At 36.9% G+C, this 19809-nt stretch overlaps 1 protein-coding gene across 1 annotated transcript; it reads right to left on the bottom strand.

Annotated features, from left to right (window-relative positions):
* Positions 1–13087: 13087 nt before the first annotated feature.
* On the bottom strand, positions 13088–15070 carry LOC18022426. The gene has a single exon (XM_006405788.2). The coding sequence runs from the start codon at positions 15018–15020 to the stop codon at positions 13233–13235; it is 1788 nt and encodes a 595-aa protein (XP_006405851.1). The 5' UTR covers positions 15021–15070; the 3' UTR covers positions 13088–13232.
* Positions 15071–19809: the final 4739 nt, after the last annotated feature.

Raw genomic sequence — 19809 nt, 5'->3', positions numbered from 1 at the left:
ACACTAGGAGATATAGATTCTATTTTTTTTTATAAAAAAACGTTTTTGTTATTTTTATTTTTAAAAATTTGGTTATATAATTTTAAAACCGGTTTGATTGAATTTAAAATTAAACATTACACCATATTTAGACCGATCTATTTTAAGCGTTTTTTAACACATCATCAGATAAAAACCAATAAAAATGACACGTAATTGCAAAATATAGCTAAACGGCCTGTTTATAGCCGAAATTCATTCTGGAGCTGACACGTAAGCGAAAAGCTATGAAACTCGCTGTAAGACGTTTTTCTAAATTTTTTTTCTAAATTTCGGTTTTATATAATTTCAAAAATGACATTTTATAATTTTTTAAACAGATTCCATTTTTTTGTTTCTTTTAACATTTTTGTTAGATTTTTTCCAAATTTTGGAAACATAAGAAATGGTAAACAGTAAAAGATATAATTTGTTTTTTTTAGAAAAATGTTTTTTTAAAAATATTTCTAAATTTTGTTTTATATAAATTCAAAAATTGTTTGGTTCACTACAGAATTAGGCATTAAACTATATTAATATAAACCAGTTTGTTTTAAGTTAGGAACCAATTAAAAAGGACACGTAATTGCTAAATAGAGCTAAACAGTCTTTTTGCAGCTGAAATTCATTCTGGAGTTGACATGTTAGCGAAAACCTGTGAAAATCGCTGTAAACATGACACATAAGCAAATCACTACACAAATAAATATATAGATATTGTCAAATTTTGTGAGATTTCGCTCCCTTCTTCCCTAACCGGGAACCAGACGGATCGGCAATCAAATCCATGAGACCTCAAATCCGTCTTTCATCTAGATTGGCTATCAACTCTGAATGCCCCCAACTGCCCTCACTAGTGAACCCATTGATGCGAGTTGTAAATGGGGTTTGTTGTTTTCGTTTTACTAAGCTTCAGGTTTTAAATTTATAGCCCCTAAATGTCTGCAAGTGCACAGATGTGCGCTGTAGTACTTAGGGTATCGATCCACAGAGACTTAGTTGTTTCAGTACGAATTCACTGCAACGCTTAAATCAGATTAGAACTGAAAGGTTTGGGTTTTGGTTTTGGGTTTTTGGTTGTCACTAAATCTAAACTAGAAAGCTAAACAAGTAAAAGCAAATTAAAACGAAAGCAAGTGCAAGCAAGTAAAAATCGGTTATGAATGAAAGCAAATGAAGGCGACTAAATGGCGATTAAACTAGGGCTAATGAAAGCAGGTAATAAGCGAATAAATCAAAGACAAATTGACAGCAAGAAAATCGAATAAGAAGCAAAGGTTGTAAGCAATTAAAGACAAACGTTGGGCATCAAGGGGTTTCGCAGGGGTTCATGGTCTATGCTATGTCGATTTTAAACAAGTGATAAAGGTAATCAACTACGTATGTTCTAGAACTCGAGGCACGGAAGTATGAATAGCCTACTTTCGCAGCACTAAACAACTATCTCTCGCAACCCTAATCAGTAGGTTTCCACTCTGATTCTGGAAGGGAGAAGATGCAATAGCAGAACAAGACTCATCAATATTCACAACTCAACTACAGGTAGGTTTCCACTCCTATAGAAGAATTGCTCGTTTCACCCTAGTTCAGACAATCAATGAAAGCTTTCGCAACATATCATATCAAATCGGCTTCTAAGTGGCCAGCAAAGAATCACGCAGTAAGATTAAAGGCAAACGAAGAACATCTAGAAGATTATAAATCCTAAATCTATCGATTCATAAGCAAAGACACATGAAATTCCCTTTGAAAAATCCCTTTAAACCCAACTGGGTAACTACTCAAACATATTGTAAACAATCATCACAGAGTATTGAAAGTGCAGGAAATTAAAGAAAAGAAGGAAGAAGAACGAAGAACGGAAGCGACGACGGAGGCGCGATGATGCTCTCCTCGGCGGTGGATCCTCCTTCAAAACCGGTGGCCTCCCTCTCTAGGGAGTCTCACACGAAAGTTTAAGTACAGAAAAGAACACACCCTTTAGAATGACCTAAAGGGGGTAGTTATAGCTTCTAGAGTGGTCCTGGACACTTAGGGCTTCAAAAATAACGAAAGGAATTGATCTGGGCTTTAATTAAGTCATCGGGAAAGTGAACAACCAAGTTTTGCGGTCGCGGTGGCTCTACCCGCGGGAAAATGGGTGTTGGCCGCGGTCCCGGCTCATGCTCTCTTCCGGAACTGCATTTTATGTCATTCTTGCATCGGGAATATCTGAAGATCTAACCGTTGGATTATCTCCAAACCAAGTGCATTAGAAAGCTGTTGGATCCTCTATGTTGTCTCAAATTTTGGGGGTGATCAGACGGTGAGAAGGTCTTCATCGCTTGTCATACTTCTGGCGGTCTGCATTTATCCAAAATTGCTCATTTGTTCCAAATTGCATATCTTTTGCCCAAGTTTCCTGTAAAGTCTTTTGAAACTCTAAAACATTGAAAACACTTTAAAAACATTGAAAATAGAGTTAAAACACCTGCATAAGACATTATTATGATCCATAAAAGTGGTCAAAATACGGTGTTATCACCCATCGCCATATACTTTGGGGCACAACGTCCTTTCTTTCTAGCCCGTTGGCCCACCAACCGCCCCTACCAGTGAGTCCAACACCTTCACTCTTAGGCCTGTTGGCCCACCACTGTCCGATGGTTGACCTCTTTTTAGGCCCATGGGCCCATCCCTGTCCGACGGTCGGGAGTCGCTTGATCCGGGAGGCTTGTAAGAGTTGTTTACTGTCCCTGCAATCACCACGTGATCTTTCCTTGTGCTTTGTCCTCACTCGCACGGTACCGCAGACTACTTCCCGGTAGGTCACCCATCCTGAGATTGCTACAGCATAAACACGCTTAATTCTAGAGTTTTCTCAAGACATTTGACCGGAAAAGATAAGTGCACTTTGATGACAAAGGTAGCTAAATCAATTCTTATAAACCTTTTTCACATATACCAGAAATCGGGATGTCTCAATTCTCCCCGACTTCCAAGGAATTCGTCCTCGAATTCTCATCCACGTCCCAAGACGCCACCCGATTCAGAGCCGGTTGGCTAACCTGACGCTTTAATACCAATTATGAGACCCCACTCCCTTTTCCCTATCCGGGAACCAGACAGACCGGCTATCAAATCCATGAGACCCTGAATCCGTCTTTCATCTGGATTGGTTGTCAACTCTGAACGCCCCCAATCGCCCCTACCAGTGAGCCCAACGCCATATACTCTGGGGTCCAACGTCTTCTCTCTTTAGGCCCGTTGGCCCACCAACCGCCCCTACCAGTGAGCCCAACGCCTTCTATCTTAGGCTCGTTGGCCCACCACTGTCCGACTGTTGCCCTATTTCTAAGCCCATGGGCCCACCTCTGTCTGACGGTCAGGAGTCGCTTGGTCTAGGAGGCTCGTAAGAGTTGTCTACTGTCCCTGCAATCACCATATGATCTTTTCCCGTGCTTTGTCCTCACTCGCACGGTACCGCGGATTACTTCCCGGTAGGTCACCCATCCTGAGATTGCTCCAGCATAAATACGCTTAACTCTAGAGTTCTTTCAAGACACTTGACCGGAAAAGATAAGTGCACTTTGATGACATAAGTAGCCAAATCAATTTTTATAAAACTTTTTACATATACCAGAAATCAGGATGTCACAAATTTGCTTACATCTAAATTTAAAGATAACAATTTTGTAAACTCCTTATAGAAATATAGACTGAGTTACTAAGATCAAGCTTCCGTAAGCATGAACATTTTCAATGTCAAGACATTAACACATGTTAGTTTGCAAGTAATGACATGTATCTGTCAAAAAATTATAAATACAGAATCAACAACTAACAGAACCTTATCCATCACTAGAATCTGCAGCCTTTTCAAGATAGGAACAACAAACATGAAATCTTAAGAAAGCACACAAAACTGATGTGAGTCGATTCAAGATCGAGAAAATTGATCCATTTTATATACAGAGTTACAGATTACGAAACCAAACATTCTAATAATTAGTGAGCTTGAATGATGATAATATTAACAAATGAATGAATGAAACCTATAAAGCGGCTATATTTTATACGATGAAGAATTAAATTAGAAGAGAAATAATCAAGCTTGTTGTGGGTAAGCTCTTATAGTGCAACACATGATGAACTTGTTTGATCCAATATAGCATATGATAATAGTGAGAAGATGCACCCACAATTTTAAAAGTTGATAATACTATTTGTCATGTTCTTACAGATCTACTACACTTTTCTATATGATTTTAGGACATTAGAGAAACATGAAATATCTAAACAAGCTCATCCTAGTAATAAGCATAAAAGGAAATAACTCAGAAAGAGCAATATTTAGTAGTTTGGTAATTTGCTCTACCAGTGAATGCTTTGTAAGTTAAGACTTTAATAATTTCAGTTTATGAACTTAATCCCAAGATCATCTAGATTTTATTAAATCTAACCACTAATATTCTTATGTAAAGGAAGAAACACTTACCTTGATCCATGTTTTCTTTTAGTATTTGTTATGAGAATGAATTTGATTTCTTCTTCCTTAACCTTTCTCTTTTATGATCCTTTTGATGGAGAGGAGATCTAAGTCTTTCTATCTTTTCTTTTAACTTTTATGGATGTGTGTTCTTGTGTATTGTATTGATTCCACAACTTTATGACTCTGAACCCTTATATAGTAATCTAAACCTTCTCTATAGTGACATGTGTGAGGACACGTGTTAAACTTAGTCTTTTTAAACATATTATGTGTCAATTAATACACATGCACCAATCATAATTAGACACACTTAACTATATGTAACTTACAACAAGAAAATACACATGTAACCATCACAATTAGAACACACATCCCTTTTAACATATAATATCTTTAATGAAAGATTTAATATCATAATGTAAGGAAGATGATCATCAATAAACCCAAATTTTAAGACCTTTAATCAAAACTAATCCATCATAGTATTGTCTTTTATGTTAGAATTTTGAACATTAATATGAACTTGATCCTTGATGATTAAATCCATAGACACATATGTAAACTTAAGAAAATATTCCTACATTCTCCCACTTGACATATGAGTCGACTTGATGTTTTAATAACTTTAATGCGCGCATTTTCTATCAAGTTCACTAATCTTTTAATTATAGCAATAAAATCAGAGTTGATTGGATCATGGCGGTCACAAGTCATTCAATCGACATGATCCATTCTATGTATCACAACTAACACTAATTTTATACATATAGCTTCCTTTATGTTTGAGAAGCACTTTAATTCTCAAACTAGTTTACATTGAGAAGATCTTTTATTCTCAAACCAAAATATGTTATCTACAAACCATACGTGTACACCTTTTAATGATAACATTTTTTTATAAAACAGAAACATAATCTTAAGTGAATTCAAAGTGTCACAACCATAACTAAAACAGCAAGGCTTTATCTATAATACCCATACGTTCTACATGGCCAATGAACGCCTTGGGTGATAATCCCTTACTCAACGGATCCGCTACCATCATATCCGTTGCAATATGCTCAAAAGACACTTTACGTTTCTGTACTTCTTCTTTAACTGACAAGTACTTTAACTCCATGTGCTTAGCACCCTTTGAGTACTTTTCATTCTTTGAAAAGAAGACAACTGCGGAATTGTCACAATAAATTTTCAGCGATTTCTCTATACTATTGACAATTTGAAGTCATGAGATAAAGTTCTGCAGCCACAATGCGTGAATTGTAGCCTCAAAGCATGCCATGAATTCATCCTCCATAGTGGAAGTAGCAATGACCGACTGCTTTCCACTTTTCCATGATATCGTTCCTCCACTTAATAGGAACAAATAGCCAAACGTCAGTTTCCTACTATCGACACATCCGACATAGTCTGAATCTGAATATCCGATAACCTCCAGATGATCAGATCTCCTATATGTAAGCATGTGCTCTTTGGTGCCTTGCAAGTACCTGAGGATTTTATTTGCAGCTTTTCAGTGGTCCATTCCGGGATTACTTTGATACCGATCCAACATACCAACAGAAAAACTGATATCTGGTCGTGTACATGTCTAAACATGGCATTCTTGCCATTTTCTACGCTCTAATTCACTTTTCGGGCATTGCAATTTGCTAAACTTGTCCCCTTTCTGAATTGGAACTACCCCTGCGTAGCAATTTTTCATGCTATATCTCTCTAAGATTTTGTTGATATATCCTTTCTGAGACAAACTTAACACTCCGTGTGATCTATTTTGAAATATTTCTATTCCGATCACATAAGATGTCTCACCCATATCTTTCATTTCAAAGTTCTTAGAGAGATACCTCTTTATATCATGTAGCATGCCATGTCATTTGAAGCAAGTAAAATAACCACAAATTTGCTCCCACTGACCTTAATGTAGATGCACCGATCAACAATGATCTCTACACAACCGTACGACATAATTTTATTGTTAAACTTTATCTACCATTGTCTAGAAGCTTGTTTTAGTCCATATATTGACTTCCTCAGCTTACATAACAGATGTTCTTTTCCTGTTGCCACAAACCCTTCAGGTTGGTCCATACATACTTCGTCCTCAAGATCTCCATTCAGAAAGGCCGTCTTGACATCCATCTGGTGAAGCTCAAGATCATACTAAGCCACCAAAGCTAAAACAATTCTTAAAAGAATCCTTCTTTGAAACTGGAGATCTTTGAAACTGGAGAGAATGTTTCTTTGTAGTTGATTCCGTCCTTTTGGGTGAAACCTTTAGCAACAAGATGAGCCTTGTAGTCTTAAAGACCCATTCACAACCAACGGTGTTGAAACAGTCAGGCAACTCTACTAAGTCCCAAACTTTATTATCACCCATAGACTTTATTTCTTTTTTCGAAGAAATCAACCACTTTTCTGAATTGTTACTTTCCATGGCTTGTTGGAATGAGTTTGGGTCTACATCAATGCTTATATCACATTCATTTTCAACAGTGTAAACCACATAGTCGTTTGAAATGGCAGATCTTCTTTTGATAACACCGTATTTTGACCACTTTTATGGATCGTTTTATTGTTTGGATTAAGAGATTTTCTATGGGGATTTATATGTTCGATGAGGATTCCATGAGCTTTTGAGCCGAATCTTAGAACTTTTTCTTCTGAATTCGTTTTTACTGCATGAGAGTAGCGCCATGAACTACAATCTGATCCAGATGCTTGGTGACACGAAAGTGTTCATCAGGTATCAGATCTAGTTTGGGAGAGCAAAACAAACATAGGAGTGGAAACCTACCTATGGGCGATTTGTGAATTAGGACGAGTCTTAAACATAATGCATCTCTTCTCTTCCAGGGCCAGAGTGGAAACCTACTGGTCAGGGTTGAGAGAGATAGTTGTCTATGATCACGACAGTGGCGTATTCATACGTCCGTGACTCCAGTTTGAAAAGTTTAAGCTAAGATCTTATCAAATTTACTCTCTAGCAATGTTTTGAATCGTTCGTACCCCTGAGAAAACTTCCCTGAACCCCAACGCTTTCTTTCTTATTGATTTACACCGATTTTCTTTAAAGCTTTAGTTCAATATTGTCTTTCCTTTTTAGTTCATTTTCATTTAAGCAATAGAATATCCGTTTTTATTATTTTTAGTCATTTTCGTTAAGTTTAGTTATTACGTCATTTAATTTCCGTATTCTCTTTTAAGATTTCGTTTTTAGATTTTAAACACACTACCAAACCCCCACTAAACCGTTTTTGTTCTAGACTTCCTTACTTTAACTTATTTCAAAGGCTTTTTGCAGGAAAAGATCCTCCTTCCCTGTGGATTCGATCCCTAAGTACTACAATTGATCAGCTGTGCACTTGCGGCTATTGATTTAAATTAGGGTAAAACTTGACAAACCCTCACACACCGACAGCACAACATCATCTTTCCCTTCCAGATCGCCTTAAAGGTTCTTGTGGTACACTATTCTCTTCTTGAATTGTGACAGGTTCATTAACTGTACTTTCAGCTAGCGGGTTTTACACACCATCATGTTGTTCTGTTGTGTCATTGAACTGTGATGAAACAATAGGAACAACTACCTTAGATGCAATATTGGGTGAAGGAATTTTAACTATTGTTTCTTTAATGTCTACTTTTCGTGATTCACCACTCCCACTAGTTTCACTATTCTCAATGAAGCAAGCATTACCCGTCTCAACTATTCTCATACTATGGTTTAGACAGTAAAATGTATACCCTTTTGACTTTTCAGGATAGCCAATGAAAAACCCACTAACAGTCCTAGAATCAAGTTTCTTTTCATGTGGGTTATACAGCCTTACTTCTGCTGGAAAATCCCAGACACGTATATGTTTTAAACTTGGTTTCCTTCCCGTCCACAGTTCATAAAGGATCTTAGGAACTACCTTACTAGAAACCCGATTCAGCACATACGTTGCAGTCTTTAATGCATATACCCACAATGAAAGAGGTAATGAACTATTACTTATCATACTCATAACCATATCCATTAAATTACGATTCCGCCTCTCAACTACATTGTTCTGCTGAGGAGTACCAGGCATTGTATACTGTGCACAAATGCCTTTACTTCCAAGTAACTTTGCAAATGGACCTGGACATTGCCCCCTTTTATTGAATTTTCCATAATATTCACCACCTCTATCAAACCTCACAACTTTTACTTTTCTATCTAATTGCCTTTCCACTTCATCAATGAATCTCTAGAACATCCACTGATTTAGACTTTTCATGCAGTAGATATGTATATCCATAACGTGATTAATCATCAATAAAGGTGATGAAATACTTTTCACCGCTCCAAGCAAGGGCATTCAGAGGGCCACATACATCAGTATGTATTAACTCTAAAAGCTGAGTGCTTCTTGTGGCTTGTTTCTTTACTATATGTTTAGTCTGCTTTCCTTTAATACAGTCGACACATACATTCAGGTCACTAAAATCCAATTAAGGAAGAATTTCATTCCTTACCAACCTCATAATCCTTTCTTTAGAAATAGGATCTAATCTTTGATGCCACAAGAATACAGAACTTGCACTACACTTAATGTCTCGACTTTCAATATTAAACAAAGATTCAGAAAACTTTTCATCAAGATTGAACTTGTAAAGTGATTTATACAAAGTACCACTACCAAAAAAGTAATCATTCTGGTACAATGAAAAAACACCATGTCCAACCTTGAAATCAAAACCTAAATTGTCCAGTCTACTTACAGAAACAAGATTTCTAGTACATTCAGGTACATAGAGACACCTTTCAAGATCAATATGACATCTAATGTCCATGACCAATCTATACGTCTGTATGCCTTCTATCCTTGCTTTCATCTTGTTTCCCATGAACAAAAACAGTTCAGGTCCTCTTATGGACTGGATCAAACTGAATCTCTGCTTAATATGAGACACATGAGTAGTAGCACCAGAATCTAACCACCAAGTATTACTAGGAACTTCTATAAGGTTCAATTCAGAGCAAACAAAACTATAATGTTTACCTTTCTTTTCAAACCATGCCTTCCTTTTAGGACAATCTTTCTTGAAGTGTCCCTTTTGTCCACAAAAGAAACACTTTCTTCCTTTATGGATTTTACTTTCAGAATCCTTTATGAAAGCTTTATCCTTCCCTTTGTCTTTTTTTACCTGGTTTTCCTTTATTGCTGCTGGCACTACCATAACCTATGAGATTCACAACTTGATTATTCATTTGTTTTAATCTCCCTTCCTCTTGAACTAGCATAGAGTTTAATTCTTTGAATTCCATTTTTCTTTAATGGTGTTGTAATTCACCTGGAACTGGCTAAACTGAAATGGAAGAGAGTTCATAATAAATTGGACCAAGAATTTTTTGTGAACCTCCATTCCTAAGGTCGTTAATTTTGCTGCCAAGTTAGGCATGTGAGTCACATGATCATGGATTGACTGAGACCAATCAAACTTTCTTGTAGTAAGTTCATTCATTAAGCTTCCTACAATTGACTTATCAGCCTAATCCGACTGTGAACACTCCTTAATTTTCTGCAAGAATTTCCTTGCTTTCTCTGTCTTAGGCATCAATGGTTTCATACTTTCCGCCATCATCAACCTCATAAGGTTCAAGCTCAGCCGGTTAAATAGCTTCCATCTCTCATACCAATACTTTTCAGATTCAGAGCTATCTACTGTAATGGCTGAGGGCTCATCCTCCATTAATATGGCAGAGTCTAGTGCCATAACACCTAGTGTAAACCAGATCTGTTCCGACCACTCACCATAATTGAGCCCAATAAACTTTACAACAGAGTTAACAGATGCAAACATATTTGATGAAACTGCAAAATATTTATACATGCTTATCCATTAAGGCTTTGAGACTTTAATACAGATTCAAACACTGTAATATAAACTTTTAAGCATAATATTTAAGCAATCTTTGGAAAATACTTAAATACATACACTTTTATTAATGCTAAATTTATACTTTTCTGATTAATCAAAACATACACAAAGCAAATAAACATGCTACCTTTGGGTATACATGTTATTGACCATAGTAAGAAATGGTTAATCTTTTTAGTATTACTAACTATATTCAATGATCCATTTTTGGGTGATCTCATAAAATATAGATAGTAGAAACAATTGATCAATCAAAAACTTTAATGTCATTTATAGCATCCTTTAATCATGATCAATTGACTATTATTTTTCAATGTAAATATGTAATATAACAAGGCCACTTTGGTGACTAAAATGTTATATATACACTAAAAACCAAAACTTTAATGGGTAAATATACTTTTCTTGTGTTAACATTTCATAACACAAATTACCCTTAAAAAATGCATGGCAGAAGCATCTTATATATCCTTTTATAAAACAAATTTAAGTATTCTCTTAAAAACATACAAGACACCAATTTTCAAAACAAACCAATGGTTTAAGTTTTTAACTTTAATGGTGTTCTCTTGAATTATATGTTTTTAGAATAAATGCCTTAGACATGAAGCTATATGATCATGATTGCATGCTATAATTGGTGAATTAAAAAATCTAGTTTTCTCTGATACCAAATGTAAGTTAAGACTTTAATAATTTCTGTTTATGAAATTAATCCGAAGATCATCTAGATTTGATTGAATCCAACCACTAATATTTTTATGTAAAGAAAGAAACACTTACTTTGATACATGTTTTCTTTTAGTGTTTGTTATGAGAATGAATTTGATTTTTTCTTCCTTAACCTTTCTCTTTTATGATCTCTTTGATGGAGAGGAGGTCTAAATCTTTCTATCTTTTCTTTTAGCTTTTATGGATGTGTGTTCTTGTGTATTGTGTTGATTCCAAAACTTTATGACTATGAATCCTTATATAGTAATCTAAACCTTTTGACATAGTGACATGTGTGAGGATAAGTGTTAAGCTTAGACTTTTTAAGCATAATATATGTCAACAATACATGCACCAATCATAATTAGACACACTTAACTATATGTGTCTTACAACAAGAAAACACCTATGTAACCATCACAATTAGAACACACATCCCTTTTAACATATAATATCTTTAATGAAAGATTTAATATCATAAAGTAAGGAAGAGAGTCATCATAAACCCAAATTCTAACACCTTTAATCAAAACTAATCCATCATAGTATTATCTTTTATGTTAGAATTTTAAACATTAATATAAACTTGATCCTTGATGATTAAATCTATAGATATATGTATCAATTTAAGAAAATATTTTTACATTCCCCCACGTAACATAGGAGTCGACTTGATGGTTCTTATATAATCCTACTAAGAGTACATATAGTATATATAGTTATTAGAATCAAAATTCAAGTTTAGAGATGGTACTAAAACAGCTTTGTGAGCGAGAATTCCAGGCCCATCATCCCCAGGTTTGACAATAACATCAGTGTGAATTTCATTTCTGAAGGCCATAAGATAATCACCGAGAAAACCCATTCTTTTGCTATTTGCCATTTCTTCTTCTTCTGCATGCAAATAAGAAACATATTTCACTGAAAAATACCCAAAACCCTAAAAAAAAAACCCTAAAATTATATGATGCCAAAACCATTCAAAACCAACTTAATCAAAGCAAAATTAGTGATGCAAGAAAGAAAATTCCATAAATTTTGAGAACATGAGATACTTACCAGAGAGGCAGGACGATAAGACCTTTTTGTTTTCACACAGATATGAGGGAATGTTTTGGAAAAAAGAAGACAGCAATGAACTCTTGATTATGGAGGACGACTATTTTCACATTTGTCAAAACCAATGAAAGACACGAAGACCACTTTAACATTAGTCTTAGTATAATAGGAATGCATATATTTTGAAGTTATTATTTAACCATTGTAATGTTTTGATATAAACTATCTATGGAATGTATTTATGTCTATCACATTATGTATCCATATCTATCACTATATGCCACATCATAATAAAGAAATCAAGAAATTTCCGAATACTAAATGGGGCCTACATATTTGTTCCTTTCTCAACTTTGACCATTAATTTCTTCAATTCTCACTTTAACAACATGAGGAATGTCGGCGCTTGATTTGGAGTTTTGATTTTCATTTGAATATACCACCTCTGATTTTTAATGTACAAGCTTCCCATGAAGCTCACGGCAAAAAAATTAGTTTACAAAACAGAACAGATGTTTTTTTTTTTTTTTTTTGATCAGATTGAGGAAAGCACTATGCACCATTTAACTTCTGATTGACTCAATATCTATCCAACACAAAATGATTCAACCAAACGCATTGCAGCGATAAGCAATGTTGTGACACTTCTTTCACTAAAATGTATTGAGAACTAAAGTACAGTTTTTTCGAATCACTTATCGGTCGTGTGTCTTTCTTTACGATTTATTCGCCAATGCAATCTATACAACAAGAAAACTATTTACCAATGCAATTTGGTTTCAGCTATTTACCAAGATTTATGAAGACTTCTTTTTGTAAAACGTCAAGTTTCAGTTCGGTCAATTCATTTTCTCTTAGACTCAATTCTGATTTAATTTCTCTTTGGTTCAATTAACAAGTTAACTTTTTCCACTACATTTGAGTTCAATCAGATTTAGAAATCTGGATAGAGAAACGTAGAATGCGGGAACATTCATTTTCTCATATTGATCGTTTCTTAATAAAAAGTAAAAACTATACTCTGCATGAGACTATACAAACCCTTAAGCAGCCTATGTTTGGTTCACTTCACTCTCTCTGGGAGCTCTTTAGCCAGCTTAGCCACTCCTCTCTCCACAAACACGTTGATTCTCCATAACACCATCCTGCTCTCCATTTTCATGCCTTCGATCTCACACAGTCTCCTGAGCAGACCCTTGACGAATTTGTATTGACTCTTACCAAACCATTCCTTTTGTTTCTTCACAATGCTTTCAACATCTCTGAAAGCTCTCCTCACGAGTCCAACTTCCATTCCTCTTTCCACGAGCTCTCTCACCGAATCTATCATCTTATCTTCAATCACCTTAACGGATTCTGCGTAGCTTTTGATATCTACCACGTGAATTGCTGCACAGAAGGCACCAACAAACGTCAAGACCCAGTAACTGTTATCTACCAACAACTCTCTTGGTGGGTTTAACCTCGTGCTTATCTCTGGGAGAAGACTCTTCATCACAGGAATCACAAAATGTTCATTCTCGAGCGACATTGTCAAGCACTGGAAGATATAAACCGCTCTCTGGAACTCTGTTTTGCTTTTCGATACAATATAGTCTCGTAGTTCGTACCATTTGTCCTCTTGGCAGCTTAATATCTCATTTGCAACATGGTACACCACTTCACCAAGGACTTTGAACATGCTGTCTGAGACTCCGTCTTCCTTAAGCCAAGAGATGAGCAATGGCTGGAGCTCTCTCATCACAGAAACGTCTATCTTCACCTTCCCCGAAGTGTGATCTGCGAGCAAGACGTTAAGCCGTCTGATTGCCATATCTCTGTACCCCTCTGCAACAACATTCGACGCAAAGATCCTCAAGATTTTAGCCGGCGATAAGGTATTCAAATGATCAGACCATTCACGTTCTAGTGGCTTTTCCTGTGGCTGCATGAATTTGATGGCTTGATTGTGGCTAGACTGAGCCATCCCACTGATCTTCATTGCAGCCTCCTTGGTGTGTGTCCCGAGTTTACTGATCCTGAACATGAAGTTCAACACAAACTGGCATTGCTTGTCACTGTAATGATACAAGTTCATGTCTCGTGAAAGGAACCTCTCGAGATATTCAAGCGCTTGTAGCAGAAACTGTTCCATTCCAATCTCCACAAGACCAGTTGCTGAATTCACAAGAACATCAAGAAAATTCTTTATCAGCTCGGATCCCACCTCTAATTCCAAAAGCTGAATCCCCATTTTCACAACAGTTACCAAACCCAAACTCCAATCGTCGACGTTATCTTCCTCAAGATTATCCAACACCTTCTCTGCTTCCTCCAAGATCTTCTTCACAAACCTGGAGATGAATCTCCCGTAGACTGGAGGCAAATCGTTGAAGACGAGAAAAGCCTTTATAGGCTCGCTATTCGCAAGCTCGAGGATACAATCGCTGAGCTCGTCCCATCCGCCATTATCTAAGTTCAAAACGTTGTCAGCTACAAAAGACACGATTACTCTCAGGGTAACGATGTCAGATACTTGGGTTTCTTGCATTGTCAAGCATGAAATCAAGAGGGGCTTGATCTCTTGAAGCGCGACGAGATTGAGTTTGAATCTGCAGTTTCTAAGTTCGGCGAAAGTTTCGGAGAGGAGACAGATCGATTGGAATCTAGCGATGGCATTGGAAGAAGATCGATACACCTGAAGAAGCTTTAGGGTCAAGCAATTCGCGAAATTTGCGACGCAGAAGTCGTACAGAGCAATCGCCGTTTCTTGACGCATGGTGAGTCGATCGAGAACGTTCACGAGTCCGTCGTGGTTTGGTGTCGCGAGGATTTCTCTGGCTTGCAACATGAGATTCGAAGATTCCGCCATTGAAGCTCCTGCGGAATCGGACTCTTGTCACTTTGCCGATGAAATTTCGGGTCTTCGTCTAGAATCTTCTGGAAAATGGGTTTTCACATTCAGGTGACAAAGAATTGGGATTTGGGATTTAGTAAGAGTTTGCGGTTTAATTTATTCCGAAATTGAATATAAACCGGAGTTAACCGAAATGAGATCTCATTCCGGTTTATTAATTTAGTTGTACTTATTATATGCGCCTCCTGAACAATATTTTCATTAAGCGAATTCTCTTTATTTTAAACTAATTTTATCCTGAAAATATTATTTATCTAATTCACATTTCGCAAGAGTGAAGACCAAATTATTATTTGGAACAACATATCTTTAACAATTTTTTTTATAGATTAATAATATCTTTTTTACAACTCTAGAGTTTATAGTTTTATTTATTCCAAAATTTTTAGGTAAACCGGACTTAACTTATATGATATGAGTACTCATTCAGTTTAATTTTAGTTGTCTCTAAAAAAACATTTGAATTCTACTAGAAATCATCATTTAGTTCTACATATTTAAAATAAAATGGTTCTATATTTTTATTTTCTTATCCAATTACATACTCTCAAGTCACAACAATATAGATCTGAAATTCATGATCTATATCTATATTTATGTCCATTCTTATTTAGAAAATCATAAAAACGTGTCTGTGTACGATATTTTTAGTTCACACCTAGAGAGTATACATAATTCTTAAATCCAAACGCCAAACAACTAAACGCACATCATGATACATGCATATCTACTGTCTAGACAATATTCATCAACGGTAGAGCGATGGTGATGAAGTGTATCAAACAACCAATCCATCAGAAGGTGTGAGTGTAAAGTTTCTGTTGTTGAGGCTGAAAGAGTACTGGTTTGTGCAACCATCATGTGAGGTGGCATGATCATATTGCCATGGTCTTTTCAGCAGAAGATGTCTGGCTTGCATTGGGGCAACATCACAGGTGATCTAGTCTTTGTATTGGCCAATGAAAAAAGGAATCTCCACTTGTTTGGTTACCTTAAGCTCATCATTGTCATTAAGCCACTTGAGCTTTTATGGTCTAGGATGCTTTGATGTTTGAATCCCTATCTTATCAACCAAAATAGAGCTAGCAATGTTAGTACAAGAGCCACTATCTATGATTAAGTGACATACCTTGTCTTGCATGGTGCATCGAGAATGAAAAAGATTCACTCTCTGAGCCAGTTCCTCCTGATATGGCTGAGATGAGAGAGCTCTTTGGACTACCAGTAGATCACCTTCATCAGGTAAGATGGTGACCTCCTTGTTCGGATCTTCTAGATCTTCTTCGTCTTGTGAATCATATCTGTTTGGTGTAATGATCATGATGCGCCTGTTTGGACAATCTCGGGCCATGTGTCCCCTGCCTTGACAGTTGAAACAAGTCAGTTCATGAGTCCTTTCATGATTAGAAGAAGACTTACCTTGTTCAAACCAATTGTCTTTTGGCTTGTCATAGGTATTGTCTTTGAACTTTGACTCGATGATAACTGATTTTCCTTTGTCATTGTTTTGTGGTTGTTGTTGAGTTTTTTTAATGCTGCTACGGTTCTTCTGAGTGTTAGACACCTTTTTGGTGATCTGGTTCTCCATTTGGACATCTAAGTGTAACAGCTCTTCAAGATCATGGTAAGGCTGCCTCTATACTTTTCTTGCGATGTGATCTTGCAACCATCTACGAACAAGGCCATCAATGATTCTTCAGTATCGGTCAATTCCAGCTTGTTCTTAAGGGCCTCAAATTCTTCATAATAGTCTTCCACAGATCTCTGGCCTTGGAACAAAGATCTGAATCGTTTCTGCATCTCTCGGTGATAGTGTGGTGGTACATATCTCTTGCGGAGATAAAACATCATGTCTCTCCAATAGGTGATCTGGCCATAGTTGTGTCTTTTTTTTCTCGGCTACTTCTCTATCCCACCACGTGAGTGCATAGTCAGTGAGATTAGCTGCTGCAAGTGCTAGCTTCTTTGGCTCATTGTAACCATAATAATCAAATATGTGCTCCATTCTTCTTTCCCACTCTAAGTATGCATCGGGGTCTACTTTTTCAGCAAAGGTAGGTGGTCTGAGCTTGATGTCATTGGCGATTCTGTTGGGGTCTTCATCTCTGATCCTGTTGTGGTGGATGGGGTCATGTCATTGTTGCTGTTTTAGTAATGGATCAGGTGGCATATTATCTGGTACATGTTCCCTTCGGTCTTGATTGTTTTGAACTCCATTTGCTGCGATTTGGGGACCTCCAGTGTTGAGTGGTGCAGCTGGTTGTGTATTGAGATTTCTGATGGAACCAAGGCGTGGCTGTTGCTCAATATGATCCATACGACCTCCTAGAGTAGTCTCTGATGTGGTGTGTGTTGAGGGTGTCAAGTTTTACCCTAAATGAAATCAATAGCCGCAAGTGCACAGCTGATCGATTGTAGTACTTAGGGATTGAATCCACATGGAAGGAGGATATTTCCTGCAAAAGCCTTCGAAAGAAATATAAAGTAAGGAAGTCTAGAACCATGCAAGTTTTGTGAGGGTTTTGGTGGTGTGTTTAAAATGTAAAAACGAATTTTAAAGAGAAACTACGGGAATTAAAATGACCTAATAACTAAACTTAACGAAAACGGGTAAAAACGGGAAAACGGCTAACCTAATTGCTTAAATGAAAATCGATTGAAAGGGAATGAAAATATTGAACTAAAGCTTGAAATAAAACGGTTAAATCTATAAGAAAGAAAGCGCTGGGGTTCAGGGAAGTTTTCTCAGGGGTACGAACGATTCAAAACATTGCTAGAGAGTAAATTTGATAAGATCTTAGCTTAAACTTTTCGAACTGGAGTCACGGACGTATGAATACGCCACTGTCGTGATCATAGACAACTATCTCTCTCAACCCTGACCAGTAGGTTTCCACTCTGGCCCTGGAAAAGAAGAGATGCATTATGTTTAAGACTCGTCAGCATTCACAAATCACCCATAGGTAGGTTTCCACTCCTACATTTGTTTTGCTCTCCCAAACTAGATCTGACACCGGATGAACACTTTCGTGTCACCAAACATCTGAATCAGATTGTAGTTCATGACGCTACTCTCATGCAGTAAAACGAATTCAGAAGAAAAAGTTCTAAGATTCGGCTTAAAAGCTCATGGAATCCTCATCGAACATATAAATCCCCATCGAAAATCCCTTAGACCCAACAATAAAACTACTCAGACATGATGAACGAAATCAAAAACATAATATTAAAAGTAGAATAGAAACCAAAATTGAAAAAGAAAGAACAAGGGTTCAAGAGACAAATCTCTCTCTCCCTAAAACCTAAAACTTAAAAGTATTCTAAAACAATAAAAACATATGAGGTCATACGAATTAGGGTTCCTAAAACATGTATTTATAGTGCTCAAGACATCTCTAAATGATATGGGCTTCAGAAATGGGCCTTCGGAGTCGGAGTTAGCTGGCCGCGGTCGGGAAGTGCGTGACCGCGGGGAATGGGTGGCTGGCCGCGGTTGCGGTGGTTGTGACCGCGGGGAATGGTCTGTTGGCCACGGGTGGAAACGCTTGCCGGCTGGTTTACGGGACATCTTGCTTTTCGCGTATCTTTTGATTGAACAGTTGGATTGCCAAGCTGTAAAGTGTGCTGGAAAGCTGATACTTCCATCTTTAAGATCTTCAAATTTGAGCTGGATCAGATGGTGAGAAGGCCTTCAATCGGGGGTGAACTTCTGACGGTTTGACTCTGAGCTGAAATCTGGTTTTCTATCCATTTTGTTAAGCTGTTCCCTAAGTCACCTGAAAAGAGTTTTGGAACTACAAATAATAGAAAAACGTAATAAAAGTACTTAAAAGCAATTAAAAACATAGAAAAAGTATTTCAAAACGATCCATAAAAGTGGTCAAAATACGGTGTTATCAACTCCCCCAGACTTAAACCTTTGTTTGTCCTCAAACAAAGCAAAAGCCTAAATTGGTTAAGTGAAAACAAAAATAGGAAATGCACAAATCTCAGAGACATGAACTCCTAATCTAGGACCAAAGATAGTGCATCAATCCACAACTTAGTCTAGAAAATTCTCACCAATACACAAAAGATACTAGTCCACTTTTTTCGTCATGCAAAACTTAAACAATCTAAATCTTGATTCTAGTCAACTAGCTCTTTACATTCATTAAGTTCAATAGTGAGTTCTCATTAAAGACATCATCCGGGATAGACGGCATTTGGCATTAAAGGGCTGTTTAAGTGGTGGAGTTAAGTGTTTTGGGTTACCTGATGAATCTGGAGGATGCAAGATAATATGCAAAACCGCAAGAGAGATAAGGACCTGTTGATGACCGAAATTTTCAGTCACTTCTTCTTGCCAAATTTTGTTGCATAATCCTTCCCCCTTTGTTGTAAACAGCTATTCCCCCAGACTTAGATTCTTTCCGAGAATCAGAAAATGATCTCCAAAACTCCATAAAATCGAACTCCAGTTGCCTTGGGACTTAAAACTCGACCTCTCTAGACTCTCTAAGGCTTTTATTTATTTTCTTTCCTTATTTTCGGACTTTTTTTTTTTTGAAAAGAAAATGTCTTTTAAAGAGAGAGAGAGACTAGAGGACGAGATTGTACCAAAATTTGAGATTTTTCTAAGGCAAACTGAGCTTCCACTTGTGTTGAATCCTTTCGGGAATTTTTCCGGCAAATCGCAGGTCTCTGTCCTTGGTGACTTAAAACTGCGTCGTTCCTCTTTCTCTCCAACGTTTTTGAACTTATC

This window comes from Eutrema salsugineum, unplaced genomic scaffold (assembly GCF_000478725.1).
Source record: "Eutrema salsugineum unplaced genomic scaffold, Eutsalg1_0 scaffold_14, whole genome shotgun sequence".
Taxonomy (NCBI): Eukaryota; Viridiplantae; Streptophyta; class Magnoliopsida; order Brassicales; family Brassicaceae; genus Eutrema; species Eutrema salsugineum.
This window is presented reverse-complemented; position numbering and strand designations above follow the sequence as displayed.

Excerpts from the sequence above, each read along its gene's own strand:
- LOC18022426 (XM_006405788.2), bottom strand. The coding sequence starts at position 15,020 with ATGGCGGAATCTTCGAATCTCATGTTGCAAGCCAGAGAAATCCTCGCG.